The following is a 20,374-nucleotide window of genomic DNA, read 5'->3' as shown; positions in this document are numbered from 1 at the left end:
CCACATTCAGCACGTGTTTCAACAGCGTGGCTTCGTAAAAAAAAGAGTGTGGGTACTTTCCTGGACCGCCTGCAGTCCAGACCTGTCTCCCATCGAAAATGTGTGGTGCATTATGAAGCGTAAAATACGACAGCGGAGACCCCCGGACTGTTGAACGACTGAAGCTCTACATAAAACAAGAATGGGAAAGAATTCCACTTTCAAAGCTTCAACAATTAGGTTCCTCAGTTCCCAATCGTTTATTGAGTGTTGTTAAAAGAAAAGGTGATGTAACACAGTGGTGAACATGCCCTTTCCCAAACTACTTTGGCACGTGTTGCAGCCATGAAATTCTAAGTTAATTATTATTTGCAAAAAAAATAAATAAAGTTTATGGGTTTGAACATCAAATATGTTGTCTTTGTAGTGCATTTAACTGAATATGGGTTGAAAATGATTTGCAAATCATTGTATTCCGTTTATATTTACATCTAACACAATTTCCCAACTCATATGGAAACGGGGTTTGTATTTGTACTTTGCACTAAATCTTGTATAGTCTTACTTGCATATAATGTTGATATGTGACTAGTATATTGGCTTGCTGTAAAGTATGCACCTAGAATGAATTGAATGCATACTTGTCTGTTTTTTGTATGTTTAAAGAGCTAACAAGTGCCGGAGACAAATTCCTTATATATGCAAGTATAAGAGGTTGCTGAGGTAGTTAAAAAGCTCCTCGGTGGCAAGGCCCCGGGGGTAGATGAGATCCGCCCGGAGTTCCTTAAGGCTCTGGATGCTGTGGGGCTGTCTTGGTTGACAAGACTCTGCAGCATCGCGTGGACATCGGGGGCGGTACCTCTGGATTGGCAGACCGGGGTGGTGGTTCCTCTCTTTAAGAAGGGGAACCGGAGGGTGTGTTCTAACTATCGTGGGATCACACTCCTCAGCCTTCCCGGTAAGGTCTATTCAGGTGTACTGGAGAGGAGGCTACGCCGGATAGTCGAACCTCGGATTCAGGAGGAACAGTGTGGTTTTCGTCCTGGTCGTGGAACTGTGGACCAGCTCTATACTCTCGGCAGGGTCCTTGAGGGTGCATGGGAGTTTGCCCAACCAGTCTACATGTGCTTTGTGGACTTGGAGAAGGCATTCGACCGTGTCCCTCGGGAAGTCCTGTGGGGAGTGCTCAGAGAGTACGGGGTATCAGACTGTCTGATTGTGGCAGTCCGCTCCCTGTATGATCAGTGCCAGAGCTTGGTCCGCATTGCCGGTAGTAAGTCGGACACGTTTCCAGTGAGGGTTGGACTCCGCCAAGGCTGCCCTTTGTCACCGATTCTGTTCATAACTTTTATGGACAGAATTTCTAGGCGCAGTCAAGGCGTTGAGGGGATCTGGTTTGGTGGCTGCAGGATTAGGTCTCTGCTTTTTGCAGATGATGTGGTCCTGATGGCTTCATCTGGCCAGGATCTTCAGCTCTCACTGGATCGGTTCGCAGCCGAGTGTGAAGCGACTGGGATGAGAATCAGCACCTCCAAGTCCGAGTCCATGGTTCTCGCCCGGAAAAGGGTGGAGTGCCATCTCCGGGTTGGGGAGGAGATCTTGCCCCAAGTGGAGGAGTTCAAGTACCTCGGAGTCTCGTTCACGAGTGAGGGAAGAGTGGATCGTGAGATCGACAGGCGGATCGGTGCGGCGTCTTCAGTAATGCGGACGCTGTATCGATCCGTTGTGGTGAAGAAGGAGCTGAGCCGGAAGGCAAAGCTCTCAATTTACCGGTCGATCTACGTTCCCATCCTCACCTATGGTCATGAGCTTTGGGTCATGACCGAAAGGACAAGATCACGGGTACAAGCGGCCGAAATGAGTTTCCTCCGCCGGGTGGCGGGTCTCTCCCTTAGAGATAGGGTGAGAAGCTCTGTCATCCGGGGGGAGCTCAAAGTAAAGCCGCTGCTCCTCCACATGGAGAGGAGCCAGATGAGGTGGTTCGGGCATCTGGTCAGGATGCCACCCGAACGCCTCCCTAGGGAGGTGTTTAGGGCACGTCCGACCGGTAGGAGGCCGCGGGGAAGACCCAGGACACGTTGGGAAGACTATGTCTCCCGGCTGGCCTGGGAACGCCTCGGGGTCCCACGGGAAGAGCTGGACGAAGTGGCTGGGGAGAGGGAAGTCTGGGCTTCCCTGCTTAGGCTGCTGCCCCCGCGACCCGACCTCGGATAAGCGGAAGAAGATGGATGGATGGATGGATGGATGCAAGTATACTTGGCCAAATAAACCTGATTCTGATCATATTATCACACATTTCAAATATTTGTATTGTCAAAATACAATCAAATACTCAATTGCCTGCTCGACTTGTGATTTCAAAGCAAGTTATCCATTAAATTGTACAATGCAATATGACAGTTTAGGAACTGGCAACTCAGCCACCAAAATGTTATTATTAAAGCACAGTGGTTCTGTTTTTCCATTTACAGTAATATGCTGTAAAACAAATGGACATTTTACATTAAAATTCTGGCAACTTTTTTTTACAGCAAAATCTACACTTTTTTTTTTTTTTTTACTGTGTACGTAAATATATACACTATATTGCCAAAAGTATTTGGCCACCAGCCTTGACTCACATATGAACTTGAAGGGCCATCCCATTCCTAACCCATAGGGTTCAATATGACACCTTTTGCAGCTATTACAGCTTCAACTCTTCTGGGAAGGCTGTCCACAAGGTTGCAGAGTGTGTTTATAGGAATTGTCCACCATTCTTCCAAAAGCGCATTGGTGAAGTCACACACTGATGTTGGTGGAGAAGGCCTGGCTCTCAGTCTTCGTTCTAATTCATCCCAAAGGTGTTCTATCGGGTTGAGGTCAGGACTCTGTGCAAGCCAGTCAAGTTTAGGGATGTCCCGATCCAGGTTTTTGCACATCCGAACCGATACCGATATTGTTTTTGCATTTCCGATCCGAAACCGATACTGACCGATACCAATACTGACCGATACTGGCCTATCCGAGCATGTATTAAAGTTATTTAGCCTACTTAGTTGTCAGAATCAGGTTGAAAAGGGTTTTAGTACTCTTGATAACAACTAGCCAGCTGAATTAGGGGAGTTTGAATAATACACAATGGTTGGTAACAAGAAACTGACCTGTTTATTCAAGGATAAACACAAAATAGACAAAATTATACATGACAAACAGAAATGGCATCATTGAACTAGGGCTGGGCGATATGGCCTTTTTTTAATATTGCGATATTTTAAGGCCATATTGCGATACACGATATATATCTCGATATTTTGCCTTAGCCTTGAATGAACACTTGATGCATATAATCACAGCAGTATGATGATTCTATGTGTTTTGATTGATTGATTGAGACTTTTATTAGTAGGTTGCACAGTGAAGTACATATTCCGTACAATTGACCACTAAATGGTAACACCCCAATAAGTTTTTCAACTTGTTTAAGTCGGGGTCCACTTAAATTGATTCATGATACAGATATATACTATCAGATATATACTATCATCATAATACAGTCATCACACAAGATCATCACATTGAATTATTTACATTATTTATAATCCAGGGTGTGGAGGGGGGCGCCGGATGTAAGTGTCAAAAAGACAGCCAAAAGAGTTTGATATGAGAATAAATCTAAAGTTAAAATATAGGGTAGAAATGCACCCATTTGCAGGAAATGTAGTCTTGATTTTCAAAATGTTCTTTAAAGGCTTGCATGTCTACATTAAAACATTCTTCTTCATACTGCATTAATATATGCTACTTTTAAACTTTCATGCAGAGAAGGAAATCACAACTAAAAAAATCACTAATTTTTTCATACGGTGTTGATGTGGAAATTTTTGCCATTTTGATGGTGTGGGCGTGTGGCACCGAATGGAGATAAGCGTCTCGACAGACGTCACAATACTAAAACAATGATGACGAAAACTGTTTTCTCTGTCGTGTCCGTGTGTCGAAAATTGTTATGCGCTTATTTTTTTATTTGATTTTGTGCGTGGCATAGATTTGCCGTGCGCAGAGAACGCTTGAGCAGGCGCGCACCTTAGCGGCTGCGCTAGCATCACAGCTAACGTTAGCCATGCCGCTACCTCGCTCTCTGCTGGGAGAGGACGTATGTGACGTATGACTTGACAGTATGTGACGTGTGTAAGAAGGTGCGCTCGCTGTCTGTGAGAGGGAGACACAGGAAAAAGTGAGACGAGCCTGTCGTGTAATGCCAGCAGCTAAAAGCAACTGCGTGAGAATTGTGGATGTGTTGAAGGTGTGCTGGAAAATGCGGAACGGAAATTACGGAGCAGCAGAAAAGTGGAATGTATTATTTAAATCGGTGCGTTGGAAAACACGGACCGGAGTTCTTTTTTAAACTGGATCTGGATCGGCATTTTCCCATGCCTTGCCGATACGCAATTTTTGGCAAATATCGGCAGCCGATCCGATCCAAATATCGGATCGGGACATCCCTAGTCAAGTTCATCCACACCAGACTCTGTCATCCATGTCTTTATGGATCTTGCTTTGTGCACTGGTGCACAGTCATGCTGGAAGAGGAAGGGGCCCGCTCCAAGCAGTTCCCACAAGGTTGGGAATGTTTTGGTATCCTGGAGCATTTAAGGTTCCTTTCACTGGAACTAAGGCGCCAAGCCCAACTCTTGAAAAACAACCCCACACCATAATTCCTCCTCCACCAAATTTCACACTCAGCACAATGAGGTCCGAAATGTAGCGTTCCCCTGGCAACCTCCAAACCCAGACTGGTCCATCAGATTGCCAAATGGAAAAGCGTGATTCATCAGTCCAGAGAAGGTGTCTCCACTGCTGGCAACGGGCTTTCCACCACTGCATCCCACGCTTTGCATTGGACTCGGTGATGTATGGCTTAGATGCAGCTGCTCGGCCATGGAAACCCATTCCGTGAAGCTCTCTGCGTACTGTACGTGGGCTAATTGTAAGGTCACATGAAGTTTGGGGCTCTGTAGCAACTGACTGTGCAGAAAGTCTTTGCACTATGCGCTTCAGCATCCGCTGACCCCTCTCTGTCAGTTTACGTGGTCTACCACTTGGTGGCTGAGTTGCTGTTGTTCCCAAACTCTTCACTTTTCTTATAATAAAGCCCACAGTTGACCTTTGGAATATTTAGGAGCGAGGAAATTTCACGACTGGCTTTGTTGCACAGGTGGCATCCTATGACAGTTCCACGCTGGAAATCACTGAGAGCGGTCCATTCTTTCACAAATGTTTGTAGAAACAGTCTCCATGATTAGGACACCTAATTCTGATTCTGATTCTGGTGAGGGCGGTCACATTTTTTTCCGCTCCCTTCTTTCCCTGCTTGCTCTCTTTGTTTTTGTCTTGTCTACACTTTTTTGAAGCCTCTTTCTTTGCGTTTCCTCCAAATCTAAACATCAGACAAGGAAATGATCAGCTGGACTCTCGACTCAATTGACAAAATCTTTTCGACGAGGAAAAGAGCTTCTGGGGAGCCTGGCGGCCCTGATGGAACCATTGCTGCGGGGTACGTGAGAGATTCCTGGGATAAATGGAGAATCATGTGCCTCTCAGTCCTTTCCATCGAGGACGTGGAAGACATCTACCTATTTGGAACCGTGATCGCGGGGCACCTGCTGATTGGGCTGGGCATTGCTCGGGTGTATCGTCAAATTCGTAAGACGATGGCAGCCACTCAAGGGGCCCAAAGGCTGTTCGTCGCAATGGAAAGTTTGGGCAGGGCTGTGGGATCACAGACTGGGGCGATTTCTGAACTGAATCGCAAGATGGATCACATCATGGAAAAGCTGGTAAGGGAAAAATTGGATATGAGAGCCAGCATGGACAAATAGAACAGACAAGCCATTGTAATGTCTGCTCGCGGAAAAACAAAAATCCTAATCTACGATTTGACTCCCTCGAATGGCATTGACCAGGGGTGCTCATTACGTCGATCGCGAGCTACCGGTCGATCTCGGAGGGTGTGTCAGTCGATCACCAGCCAGGCATTAAAAAAATAGTCCTAAAAATGAGCGATCATAAATCTTCACTATGACGTCACTTTCGTCACTTGATTGACATTCACGGCACCCGAGGGTCTTCTGAGATGACGCTGGCTGCTGCCAGCTCATTAAAATTACCGACTGGAAGGCGAGAAACACTTTATTTCAACAGACTCTGGCGCCGTACCTGTCGCCAAAACTCCAAAGACAGACTGCACAGTTGCACAATAAAAGCTCTGCTTCATCCTGCCTGCGCTACCAAAATAAGAGTCTCAGAAAGCTGGCGTGCACAAGCTAGCAAGCTACAGAATTTGCCGACAATGTATTTCTTGTAAAGTGTATACAAAGGAGTACGGAAGCTGGACAAATAAGATGCCAAAAACCAACCACTTTCATGTGGTATTGGACAGAAAGGAGGACTTTTTTTCTCTTCCATTCGAAAATGCGGACGTTATCATCACCACTGTCTGATTCCAATCAATGCAAGTCATCAGAATCAGGTAATACACCAACTTATATTCTTGTCTTCATGAAAGAAAGGAATCTATATGTGTTAAACATGCTTGTATTATCTTTAAACACCTTTAACTTATTAACAATATTAACTATATGTGTTAAACATGCTTGCATTATCTTTAAACACCTTTAACTTGTTAACATTAACTATATGTGTTAAACATGCTTGTATTATCTTTAAACACCTTTAACTTGTTAAAAATATTAACTATATGTGTTAAACATGCTTGCATTATCTTTAAACACCTTTAACTTGTTAACAATATTAACTATATGTGTTAAACATGCTTGTATTATCTTTAAACACCTTTAACTTGTTAAGAATACTAACTATATGTGTTAAACATGCTTGCATTGTCTTTAAACACCTTTAACTTGTTAACAATATTAACTATATGTATTAAACATACTTGTATTATCTTTAAACACCTTTAACTTGTTAACATTAACTATATGTGTTAAACATGCTTGTATTATCTTTAAACACCTTTAACTTGTTAAAAATATTAACTATATGTGTTAAACATGCTTGCATTATCTTTAAACACCTTTAACTTGTTAACAATATTAACTATATGTGTTAAACATGCTTGTATTATCTTTAAACACCTTTAACTTGTTAAGAATACTAACTATATGTGTTAAACATGCTTGCATTATCTTTAAACACCTTTAACTTGTTAACAATATTAACTATATGTATTAAACATGCTTGCATTATCATTAAACACCTTTTTACTTGTTAACAAAAACATATATTTCATAAATAAGTAAATATAAATTATATATATGAATGAGGTAGATCCCCACGACTTGATCAATTAAAAAGTAGCTCGCCTGCAGAAAAAGTGTGAGCACCCCTGGCATTGACGCTCCAACAACAGGAGCAGGCTGTTCTGAAAACAGACTAGGCCCCCTTAGGAGCCCAGTCTAGATTGTATTTTTTTACTCATCTTCTTCCCCAGCGTTTTACCTTTTTCCCACCTTTTACGGTGCGCCTCGTAGGCGACCCATCAGCGTTCCTGTTCTGTAACCCTGTACACTGTTTGTTTGTCTAATCTTGAACGGTAGTGATGGGTCCGGCAACACCGATGCATCGGCGCATGCGTCGAGCTCATAGAGCAAAACCCTGTGTCGGTGCGCGTACCGCTTTTAGAAAGTCACGTGACCGATCATGAGCTGTTTTGGTCACGTGACCGATACGCGAACTGTGTCGCCTCCTCTGTGCCCTGTGAGCGGCTCTTTTCTACAGCCGGAGAAATAATAACTAAGAAGAGAAATCGTCTAAAATGTAATACGTCGGAAAAACTTTTTATTTTTATTTTTATAAAAATGTGTAAAAAAAATAAAATTAAAACAATTCCCAGTCCACAATCATCCACAACACGTTCTCTTAGATTTCCATGTTATGATACATGTTCACATTATTTATTGACTGTATCTAAAAAAGATAAAAATATATTTTTATTTAAATGAAGATATGAAATAATCCTAAATGAAATACAATGACTTGGTTTATATTATTGTATATACTAGGGCAGGGGACACCAACGCGGTGCCCGCGGGCACCAGGTAGCCCGTAAGGACCAGATCAGTCGCCCGCTGGCCTGTTCTAAAAATAGCTCAAAGAGCAGCACTTACCAGTGAGCTGCCTCTATTTTTTAAATTGTATTTATTTACTAGCAAGCTGGTCTCGCTTTGCTCGACATTTTTAATTCTAAAAGAGACAAAACTCAAATAGAATTTGAAAATCCAAGAAAATATTTTAAATACTTGATCTTCACTTGGAATAAGCGGTAGAAAATGGATGGATCACTTGTTTAAATAAATTCATTTATTTTTTACTTTGCTTCTTATTACTTTTAGAAATACAATTTTAGAGAAAAAATACAACCTTAAAAATGATTGTAGGATTTTTAAACAAATATACCTTTTTACCTTTTAAATTTCTTCCTCTTCTTTCCTGACAATTTAAATCAATGTTCAAGTAAATGTATTAATTTTTTTATTGTAAAGAATAAATATTTTAGCTTCTGTTTTTTCGACGAAGAATATTTGTGAAATATTTCTTTAAACTTACTATGATTAAAATTCAAAAAAATTATTCTGGCAAATCTAGAAAATCTGTAGAATCAAATTTAAATCTTATTTCAAAGTATTTTGAATTTCTTTTAACATTTTTCTTCTGGAAAATCTGGAAGAAATACTGATTTGTCTTTGTTAGAAATATAGCTTGGTCCAATTTGTTGAATATTCTAACAAAGTGCAGATTGGATTTTAACCAATTTAAAACATGTCATCAAAATTCTAAAATGTATCTTAATTAAGGAAAAATTACTAATGATGCTCCATAAATTCTTTTTTTAATTTTTTCAAAAAGATTCAAATTAGCTAGTTTTTCTCTTCTTTTTGTCGGTTGAATTTTGAATTTTAAAGAGTCGAAATTGAAGATAAACTATGTTTCAAAATTTTATCTTAAATTTTTTCGTGTTTTCTCCTCTTTTAAACCGTTCAATTAAGTGTTTTTTTTCATCATTTATTCTCTACAAAAAACCTTCCGTAAAAGGAAAAAAAAATGTACGACGGAATGACAGACAGAAATACCCATTTTTTATATATATATAAATGTATTTATTTAGCTATTCTTGTTTAAATCACACTTACGTGTAACTTACAAATGACAATATATTTATTTATTTAAGTGTGTATCAAACTGGTAGCCCTTCGCATTAATCAGTACCCAAGAAGTAGTTTTTGGTTTCAAAAAGGTTGGTGACCCCTGTACTAGGGCATCAAATCAGTGTCAGTTGAGTCGGTCCATAGGTTGCCTGTAGGGATTTTTAATGTCCAGCAGATGTCAGTATTTAGTGACACAGTATCGACACAGTATCAATACAGTTTTGCAATGTGTCGAAACGCTTCATGACGCCTCATCAACCCATCACTATTGAACGGGTTTGTGCTGAAAACATAGTTTCGTTGTACTTGTGGCAATGACAATAAAGACCTATCCTATTTGGATAGTTGGCCAAATAATTTTGGCCATATAGTTTTTATATATATAATAACCAAAAGCATTGGCAATTGTGCAATAATATAAGGCGACACCTTATTCGTGCATATAAATTCATGAATTATTGTTAAAAGCGGCCCTCTGGGGGCAGCTATAACTGCGATGTGGCCCCGTGATAGAAGCTGCAGGGACACAAAGGCACTTAGAGGGACTTACTATGAGTCCTGGAGCACCAGGTACACCTTCTCCTCCTTTCAAGCCTGCAGGACCCTGCCAAGGCACAAACAACTTTGCAATCAAGCGTACTGATTTTTTTTTCAGCCTTGCGACGCCTGAGACACGGCAGCGGCTGTGATCAAATGCTGCACTTTTTCCATTACCGTCGCGCCGGGGATCCCTCGGCTTCCTCTGAATCCTTGGAGACCCGCAGGGCCACTCTTTCCAGGTGCGCCCGGCGGGCCTGGGTCACCCTGGAAACCACACACACACATGATTAGGATTTAAAGGCAGTGAAAGTCATATGTTTAAAAGAATATTAGAATGATTTCTTTATTCACTTTCAAATTAGAGCGCTACCCCAGAAGATGAGATGTGACACTATTCAGGCGTGTCTTCTAAAACAGTGTTTTTCAACCACTGTGCCGTGGGAGATTATCTAATTTCACCTATTTGGCTTAAAAATATTTTTTGCAAACCAGTAATTATAATCTGCAAATGATGTGTTGTTGTTGCGTGTCGGCAGAGGTGGGTAGTAACGCGCTACATTTACTCCGTTACATCTACTTGAGTAACTTTTGGGATAAATTGTACTTCTAAGATAGGTTTTAATGCAACATACTTTTACTTTTACTTGAGTATATTTATAGAGAAGAAACGCTACTTTTACTCCGCTACTTTTATCTACATTCAGCTCGCTACTCGCTACTAATTTTTATCGATCTGTTAATGCACGCTTTGTTTGTTTTGGTCTGTCAGACAGACCTTCATAGTGCCTGCGTTTCAACAAATACAGTCACTGGTGACGTTCACTCCGTTCCACCAATCAGATGCAGTCACTGGTGACGTTGGACCAATCAAACAGAGCCAGGGGTCACATGACCTGACTTAAACAAGTTGAAAAACGTATTGGGGTGTTACCATTTAGTGGTCAATTGTACGGAATATATACTGTACTGTGCAATCTACTAATAAAAGTTTCAATCAATCAATCAAAAGTGTGAAGGAAAAAAGACCCTTTTTTATTTCAACCGTACATCCCGTCAAAAGCCTAAAGACTGACTGCACAGTTCCTGTCTTCACAATAAAAGTGCCGCTCCATCGCGCCTGCGCTTTCAAAACAAGAGTCTCCAAAAGCCAGCGCAAACAAACTAGCAAGCTACGGAGTTTGCCGCCGATGTATTTCTTGTAAAGTGTATAAAAACGAATATGGAAGCTGGACAAATAAGATGCCAAAAACCAATCACTTTCATGTGGTATTAGACAGAAAGGAGGAACTTTTTTTCTCCTCCATTTGAAAACGTGGACGCTATCAGCACTACTGTCTGATTACAATCAATGCAAGTCATCAGAATCAGGTAATACACCAACTTATATTCTTGTCTTCATGAAAGAAAGGAATCTATATGTGTTAAACATGCATGTATATTCATTAAAACACCTTTAACATGTAAACAAAAACGGCAAAATAAATAAATATAAATTATATACTGTATATATATATGTGTGTGTATATATATATATATATATATATATATATATGTTTATGTATATATATATATAAATGTGTGTGTATATATATATATATATATATATATATATATATATATATATATATATATATATATATATATATATATATGTGTGTATGTATATATATATATATATATATATATATATATGTATATATGATATGTGTGTGTATGTTACTCATCAGTTACTCAGTACTTGAGTAGTTTTTTCACAACATACTTTTTACTTTTACTCAAGTAAATATTTGGGTGACTACTCCTTACTTTTACTTGAGTAATACATCTCTAAAGTAACAGTACTCTTACTTGAGTACAATTTCTGGCTACTCTACCCACCTCTGCGTGTCGGTGCTGTCTAGAGCTCGGTAGCGTAACCGTGTAATACTCTTCCATATCAGTAGGTGGCAGCCGGTAGTTAATTGCTTTGTAGATGTCGGGAACACGTTGTGTGAGACGACAAGGATTTGTCGTCGTATCTAATGCTTAAACCAAAAATAAACAAAAGGTGAGTGCCCCTAAGAAAAGGGGTTATGGCTATGCAGAACGAAACTAAAACTGAACTGGCTACAAAGTAAACAAAAACATAATGCTGGACGACAGCAAAGACTTACTGTGGAGCAAAGACGGCGTCCACAAAGTACATCCGCACATGACAATCAACAATGTCCCCACAAAGAAGGATAAAAACAACTGAAATATTCTTGATTGCTAAAACAAAGCAGATGCGGGGAATAGCAATTAAGGAAGACATGGAACTCCAACATGAAAACACCAACAAAACAGGAAAAGCCACCAAAATAGGAGCGCAAAACAAGAACTAAAACAGTACAAACAGGAAAAAAGCTACAAACTCCAAATAAGTCAGGGTGTGATGTGACAGGTGGTGACAGTACACCTACTTTGAGACAAGAGCTATATTGATGCATGCTTGGTTATGCTTTAAAGTCATATCCAACAATTGCATACCTGCCAACTTTTGAAATCAGAAAAACCTAGTAGCCAGGGTCCAGGGACCGCAGGCCCCGGTAGGTCCAGGACAAAGTCCTGGTGGGGGGTTCAGGCTTCGCCCCCCGACGCAAAATGATTGATTGCATTCAGACAGGTTAAAATGTTGCTAAAACCATCACTTTTCTATCAGTCACAGTGACTTTTCAAAACAAAAATATTACAGCAAAAATCATATGGGTTGATTGACATGTTTATTCTGTAAGCTAACTTCAATAGTTTGAAATTATTTTGACAGTTAATGCCAGTTATCCTGTCAACCTTTCACAAGACTTCAATTTGTTAATTGAAAGTATAAACAGTATAAACACTTTTTACAGTAAACAAATGGTAAAACAGTACTAAACAATTCCATAAAAAAAAAAAATTGGTGTCATTATTAACTTTCTGTCCAAGCTTGTATAATCTACTGCCTTGTTCAATTGTAAAAAATATTCTGTGCCTAAAATTCACATTTCTATCACAATTATCATACTGTAAACATGGTAAGCTAACTTCATTAAAATTAATAGTCCTGTCAATAGCATGGAATTACAATTCAAATGTCGTTTTTTTGTAAGCCTTTCAAAAGAATTCAAAATATGAAAAATTCATGAAAATTAATTGAAGCCATCAGACACTTGAAAAGTGGCACATCACATCTCTAATGTAATCATTTTAACTTTTCAACAGAAATAGCACTGCAAAAATATTAAGGACATACTTCTGTATTTTGGTAGTTATGCTGTCAACATTTAACAAGATTTCTTCAACTTGGACTTGAAAGCATAAATAGTATAAACACTTTTAACAGTATAACAGTACTAAACAATTCCAATAGATAACATTGGTGTCATTACCTTTTTGTTTGCTCAATTATTGCCTCCGTAAATAAAACTTCGGCATTTATCACATCCAAAGAATCTGTTTGGGCGACGAAAAACGTTGAAAGTTTTCCACTTGTATCGCTAGCAACGGCGTTAGACTTGGGTTTTTTTGTCCCAACGTGGTCTTTTACATCGCTAATTCCTCCGTGTCCGATCGAAAAATCTTGTCTGCACAAGGTGCAATTCGCGTAGTTTTCACCCTTTTTGGAACGGATAATTATTCCCGGATAGGCTTTTGAATATTCTTCACGGAATGACTGCAGTTTTCTTTTCGGTTTAAGACTCGTATGCGATTTTTCTCCGGCTGATTCCATGATCGTTCGCTCGTTTGGAAACAATGGCAACTGGTGCCTCGTGCTTGGCAGCGGTGCTATAAATAGCCTCGCGCATGGCATTCGGAATGGCTCGATGGGAAGTTACGGGAAGCAGTGTCGATTGTCATTGTTGTTACGCGATTTCGTGAATAAAACTTAAAAAAAAAAATTTTTTTTTAATTAATGAAAAACCATATTTTTTATCACTGCAACCGTAACCCGGAATAGGTTGATGAAAACCGTACTCATTACGGGAAAACCGGAGTAGTTGGCAGGTATGTTGTTGAGTGTCGGTGCTGTCTAGAGCTCGGTAGCGTAACCGTGTAATACTCTTCCATATCAGTAGGTGGCAGCCGGTAGTTAATTGCTTTGCGGATGTCGGGAACACGTTGTGTGAGACGACAAGGGTTTGTCGTCGTATCTAATGCTTAAACCAAAAATAAACAAAAGGTGAGTGCCCCTAAGAAAAGGCGTTGAAGCTTAGGGAAGGCTATGCAGAACGAAACTAAAACCTAACTGGCTACAAAGTAAACAAAAACAGAATGCTGGACGACAGCAAAGACTTACTGTGGAGCAAAGACGGCGTCCACAAAGTACATCCGCACATGACATGACAATCAACTATGTCCCCACAAAGAAGGATAAAAACAACTGAAATATTCTTGATTGCTAAAACAAAGTAGATGTGGGAAATATCGCTCAAAGGAAGACATGAAACTGCTACAGGAAAATACCAAAAATAAGAGAAAAAGCCACCAAAATAGGAGCGCAAGACAAGAACTAAAACACTACACACAGGAAAACAGCAAAAAACTCTGAATAAGTCAGGGTGTGATGTGACAGGTGGTGACAGTACACCTACTTTGAGACAAGAGCTATAGTGATGCATGCTTGGTTATGCTTTAAAGTCATATCCAACAATTGCGACTTTTTACTGTCAACTGAGTTTCATTTTTTAATGATTTCTGCTGGTTGTGTGCTTTAAGACTTTTTCAATGAAAAAAAATGTGCCTCGGCTCAAAAAAGGTTGAAAAACACTCATCTAAAAGATCAATGATGATTACAAACCACTCACCTTGGCTCCCTCCTTTCCGGCCGATCCAGGTAGTCCTTGCTCACCAGGGGGTCCTGGCGAGCCCGGATGGCCCCTGTCCCCAGTGGGTCCGGTTTCACCAGATTTTCCCTAAAGTCCATGGACAATTTTAGTGTCTCAAATAGTGATCGGGTGGTGAAAGTTTGAGTATGGTCTGCTTACCTGTGGTCCGACGACACCTGGTGGGCCTGGAAGACCGTTTTTGCCTTGGAAGCCCTAAGAATTAAAAACATCATGGTGAGGTTTTTTTATTCAACTGCTGAGAATCAGTGTTGGGACTGTAACGCCGTTAGTTTCGGCGGTAACTAGTAATCTAACGCGCTATTTTTTATATTCAGTAACTCAGTTACCATTACTACATGATGCGTTACTGCGTTATTTTACGTAATTTTTTATGTAGTATCTGTTAGAAACAGAAGTGAAGTGAAGTGAAGTGAAGTACATTTATATAGCGCTTTTTCTCAAGTGACTCAAAGCGCTTTGACATGGTGAAACCCAATATCTAAGTTACATTTAAACCAGTGTGGGTGGCACTGGGAGCAGGTGGGTAAAGTGTCTTGCCCAAGGACACAACGGCAATGACCAGACAGACAGAAAATCTGAGTGTGTTTTATTGGAGCGCTGCGGTGTCGTTCTTCTGATTCTTCTTGTGTCACAAGCCGGAGAAGAGAGACGTGTGTCTGGGTGTGGATGTGGGTGTGGGGGGTGTGTGTCTGATCATGGCGGAACTGCAGTCCAGTTTGTTAACATGTAGATACTCTCACTACTTTTCTTTTGTCGAGCACAAAGAAGAGAACCCATCCATCCATTTTCTACCGCTTATTCCCTTCGGGGATCGCGGGGGGTGCTGGAGCCTATCTCAGCTACAATCGGGCGGAAGGCGGCGTACACTCTGGACAAGTCGCCACCTCATCGCAGGGCCAACACAGATAGACAGACAACATTCACACTCACATTCACACACTAGGGCCAATTTAGTGTTGCCAATCAACCTGTCTTTGGAGGTGGGAGGAAGCCGGAGTACCCGGAGGGAACCCACGCAGTCACGGGGAGAACATACAAACTCCACACAGAAAGATCCCGGGGCTGGTATTGAACTCACGACTACTCAGGACCTTCGTATTGTGAGGCAGACGGACTAACCCCTCTTCCACCGTGCTGCCCACAAAGAAAAGAACATTTTAGTTAAATGTAAGTTGTGTCTTGGATCAAAGATCCCATCGACTGCCCAAAACAGCAATTCAAATTTGCTGAAACAGCTACAAAAGCAACATGCTTCGACAAAGCTAGTAAAGAGATGCCACTTCCCCTCCACCACCACCACTTAAGGATTAACTCTGCCTCTGCTCATCATTCAGCACTGAAGGTACACACTCTGTCAATTCTCTTATATACTCTTTCATTCTAGACTTCTAGAGTGTTTCATTATTACATCACTCTAAATGTATAGACTATAAGGTTCACAAACATAAAGAGGGATGCTGGTTGGGGGCGTGGTTAAGAGGGGAGGAGTATATTGACAGCCATATATATATATATATCCTGAAAATATGCAAACAAAACTGTGTTTAGATAATTGATACTTCAAACTTGCATAAATAAATATTAAGGAATATAACATAACTTGGCTTCTGAGAGCTTTAAAATGTAATGAATAAAATGCTAAAGTTGTTGATAAACATGCAATTATTTTAATAATTAAATCTTGTCATTTTAAATGAATTATGATAATTTAAAATTAATTATTTCAAATATGTTTATATTAATGTATAATTCTATGGCTGGATGTAATAAGGAGTCAGAAAAAATACAAATAAAAATACAATTAATTTTTAGCAAAATATAGTAAAAATGTATTTATTTTTTAAATATTTTTTTTAATAAATAAATATATACTGTCTATCTGTGTTCGCCCTGCGATGAGGTGGCGACTTGTCCAGGGTGTACCCCGCCTTCCGCCCGATTGTAGCTGAGATAGGCTCCAGCGCCCCCCGCGACCCCAAAGGGAATAAGCGGTAGAAAATGGATGAATACTTCAAACTTGCATAAGTAAATATTAAGGAATATAACATAACTTGGCTTCTGAGAGCTTCAAAATGTAATGAATAAAATGCTAAAGTTGTTGATAAACATGCAATTATTTTAATAATTAAATATGGTCATTTTAAATTAATTATTATGATAATTTAAAATTAATTATTTCAAATATGTTTATTTTAATGTATAATTCTATGGCTGGATGTAATAAGGAGTCAGAAAAAATACAAATAAAAATACAATTAATTTTTAGCAAAATATAGTAAAAATGTATTTATTTTTTTTAATGTTTTTTTTAATAAATAAATACATTTATTTTTAGGTAAGATAAACATAATAATACCATTTATCTCTACTCTGGATGATTTAGTTCTTGTCACCCTGTTGTCCTCCCATCAATAGGGAGATTTTCGGGAGAACAAAAAATCTTAGGGTACATTAAACATATGATTATTATTGCAAGTTTTTCCTTAAATAAAATAGTGAACATACTAGACAACTTGTCTCTTATTAGTAAGTAAACAAACAAAGACTCCTAATTTAGCTGCTGACGTATGCAGTAACATATTGTGTCATTTATACACCTATTATTAAGGACAAGTGGTAGAAAATGAATTATTAATCTACTTGTTCATTTACTGTTAATATCTGCTTATTTTCTGTTTTAACATGTTCTATCTACACTTCTGTTAAAATGTAATAATCACTTATTCTTCTGTTGTTTGGATACTTTACATTAGTTTTGGATGATACCACAAATTTGGGTATCAATCCGATACCAAGTCGTTACAGGATCATTCCTGCTGCCCTAAGGAAGGCGCTACGGGGTCATCAGGTCTAAGACAAACAGACTCAAGATCAGTTTTGTCCCTAGAGCCATAACCATTGTGAACTCTCATAGGCACTGATTTTATAGTTTAGCACCTCTCTGTGTGCAGTTTTTACTTTCCACCCACAGTCTGAATGCTTCTGTATATATGTATAAAGTATAATATTTAGTTCTTTTCTTTCCTTCCTATGTTTTGCATATTTATAGACTGCCGCACTGATACTGGACTTTATTTTAATTCCATTGTACCTGTGTATAGTGACAATAAAAGGCATTCTATTCTATTCTATTCTATTCTATTCAACGATCATAATTTAAGCCCTCGTGTGTCCAGGGACGGTACTTTTTAGAGGCGGTATAGTACCGAATATGATTCATTAGTATCGCGGTACTATACCAGCATACCGTATAACCAATGTATACTATTTAAAGTATTTTTGTACTATCCATACATCCATTTTCTACCGCTTGTCCGTCTCGGGTCACAGAGGGAGCTTATCCAAAACTGCATTCGGGCGGAAGGCGGGGTATAACAGCTTATGTTAATTGTGTCTATAACATACTTGCCAACCTTGAGACCTCCGATTTCGGGAGGTGAGGGGAGGGGGTGGTGGTGGGCGTGGTCGGGGTGGGACGGGGGCGTGGTTGGGGGCGTGGCTAAAAGGGGAGGAGTATATTTACAGCTAGAATTCACCAAGTCAAGTATTTCATATATATATATATATATATATATATATATATATATATATATATATATATATATATATATATATATATATATATATATATAAGAAATACTTGACGTTCAGTGAATTCTAGCTATATATATATATATATATATATATATAATAAATAAAAATAAATAAAAAAATAAAAATATATATATATATATATATTATATATATATATATATATATATATATATATATATATTATTATATATATATATATTTTTTAATTTTTTTTTATTATATATATATATATATTTTTTTTTTTTTAATATTATATATATATATATATATATATAAGTAATATATAATATATAGTATATATAATATATAAAATAAGTATTTATTTTATATATATATATATATATATATATATAAAATAAATACTTGAATTTCAGTGTTCATTTATTTACACATATACACACACATAACACTCATCTACTCATTGTTGAGTTATGGGTTGAATTGTCCATCCTTGTTCTATTCTCTGTCACTATTTTTCGAACCATGCTGAACACCCTCTCTGATGATGCATTGCTGTGTGGCACGCACAAAAGTGCTTTCATCAAATGCACTAGATGGCAGTATTGTCCCGTTTAAGAGTGTCACAACATTGCTGTTTACGGCAGACAAACTGCTTTACGGTATACAAAAAAGTGACTGCTGTTGTTGTGTGTTGTTGCCACGCTGGGAGGACGTTAATGAAACTGCCTAACAATAAACCCACATAAGAAATCAAGAACTCGCCCTCCATCATTCTATAGTTATAACGTGATTGGGCAGGCACGCTTTTTTATATTGTGGAGGACCTGAGCCCGCCTGAATTTCGGGAGATTTTCGGGAGAAAATTTGTCTCCGGGAGGTTTTCGGGAGAGGCGCTGAATTTCGGGAGTCTCCCGGAAAATCCGGGAGGGTTGGCAAGTATGGTCTATAATCCTCCATAATGCATTTTTTAAATGAATTATTGTAACAAAAACATTTATTTTTATAAACTAATACTAAAATATATGATTTAGTAAAAATATATAATCCCAAATATTATATTAAAGCTAGGCTTGTCAAATGAATTATTATTTTAAATCACATTTTGGAATTTGAATTAATCACAGGCAACGTTCCCTCTAAGGTCCTCTGCGCACGGCAAATCTATGCCACGCACAAAATCAAATAAAAAAAATAAGCGCATAACAATTTTCGACACACGGACACGACAGAGAAAACAGTTTTCGTCATCATTGTTCAAATATTGTAACGTCTGTCGAGACGCTTTGAGGACATTAATTCCATCCATCACTTTACTGAGCAAAACTCTTTATTGTCGGCCATAAACACATCACCAAAACATTAGTAAAAAAAATATATCTAGCAAAAGTGGTCATTTTCTGCAGTACAAACCAGACCAAAAGCAACTTTGTTATATCAACAGCAGCCGCTCGCTCTTTCTCACTTGCGCCAACACATATGGCACTTAGCTAGTGATGCGTTTACAGCCACACAAAAAGTCGGACAACTCCAACACCACACATAAAGTGTCATTCCAGGTCGTTACACTATGATTTACCAATCAAATGTGTGCTTACTAAAGTGTCATTCATTAAGAATCTTAATTTATAAATATTAATCATGAAATGCTGTTAGTATATTAAATAAATACTAATAAAAATATATTTTTTACGAACAGGAAATTGCAGGAATGTACACATTTATCCCCTGCTTACATCTCATTGTGCAACATGTGAATGTTTTAATGGGAACTAAATGCAATGTCTGAAAGGGGTACAAATTATTTCCAAAGCAGGACCTCCACCCAGACAAACAATACAAGCACACAGTTCATGAAAAACAATATTTTTTGTTATTGTCATTATAAGTGGGCCTAAACACTTATATTAGAAAATAACCTCATGGAAATGACTGCTGTCATTTGATTATAATAATAAGAGAATGTTGTCTGTCTATCTGTGTTGGCCCTGTGATGATGGATGGATGGATGGATGGAGATTGAACTTGTTATTTAGTCAGGTTTGGGACAGGTGTGCTGCTGGTGTAGTCACAGTGTGCACGTCTGATGTTGCTCACATGGGCTCCACTGAATGCTCAGGGAGTTTTTGCCTTTGCTCACACACATGAACAATTAGAGGGAACATTGCTCAGGTGTGACTTATTTACTTGCATAATTTAAATTTGCTGAAGAAAAGACCCCCACATTTCTACACAAAAGCAATTTTACTGTCC

General features: G+C 38.8%; 1 protein-coding gene across 1 annotated transcript in view; it reads right to left on the bottom strand.

Annotated features, from left to right (window-relative positions):
* col5a3a (collagen, type V, alpha 3a) overlaps positions 1–20,374 on the bottom strand; it is a 223,546-nt gene that overhangs the window by 84,214 nt on the left and 118,958 nt on the right. The window contains exons 35-38 of the mRNA XM_072916024.1: positions 14,708–14,761; positions 14,528–14,635; positions 9,900–9,989; positions 9,736–9,789 (exon numbers count right to left, since the gene is read on the bottom strand). Of these exons, the coding sequence (XP_072772125.1) occupies positions 9,736–9,789; positions 9,900–9,989; positions 14,528–14,635; positions 14,708–14,761 (306 nt within the window). The remainder of the gene's footprint in view (positions 1–9,735; positions 9,790–9,899; positions 9,990–14,527; positions 14,636–14,707; positions 14,762–20,374) is intronic.

The sequence above is a fragment of the Nerophis lumbriciformis genome, linkage group LG24, assembly GCF_033978685.3.
Source record: "Nerophis lumbriciformis linkage group LG24, RoL_Nlum_v2.1, whole genome shotgun sequence".
In the NCBI taxonomy this organism is placed as follows: Eukaryota; Metazoa; Chordata; class Actinopteri; order Syngnathiformes; family Syngnathidae; genus Nerophis; species Nerophis lumbriciformis.
Note: the sequence above shows the minus strand (reverse complement) of the source record. Positions and strands in the feature narration are given on the sequence as shown.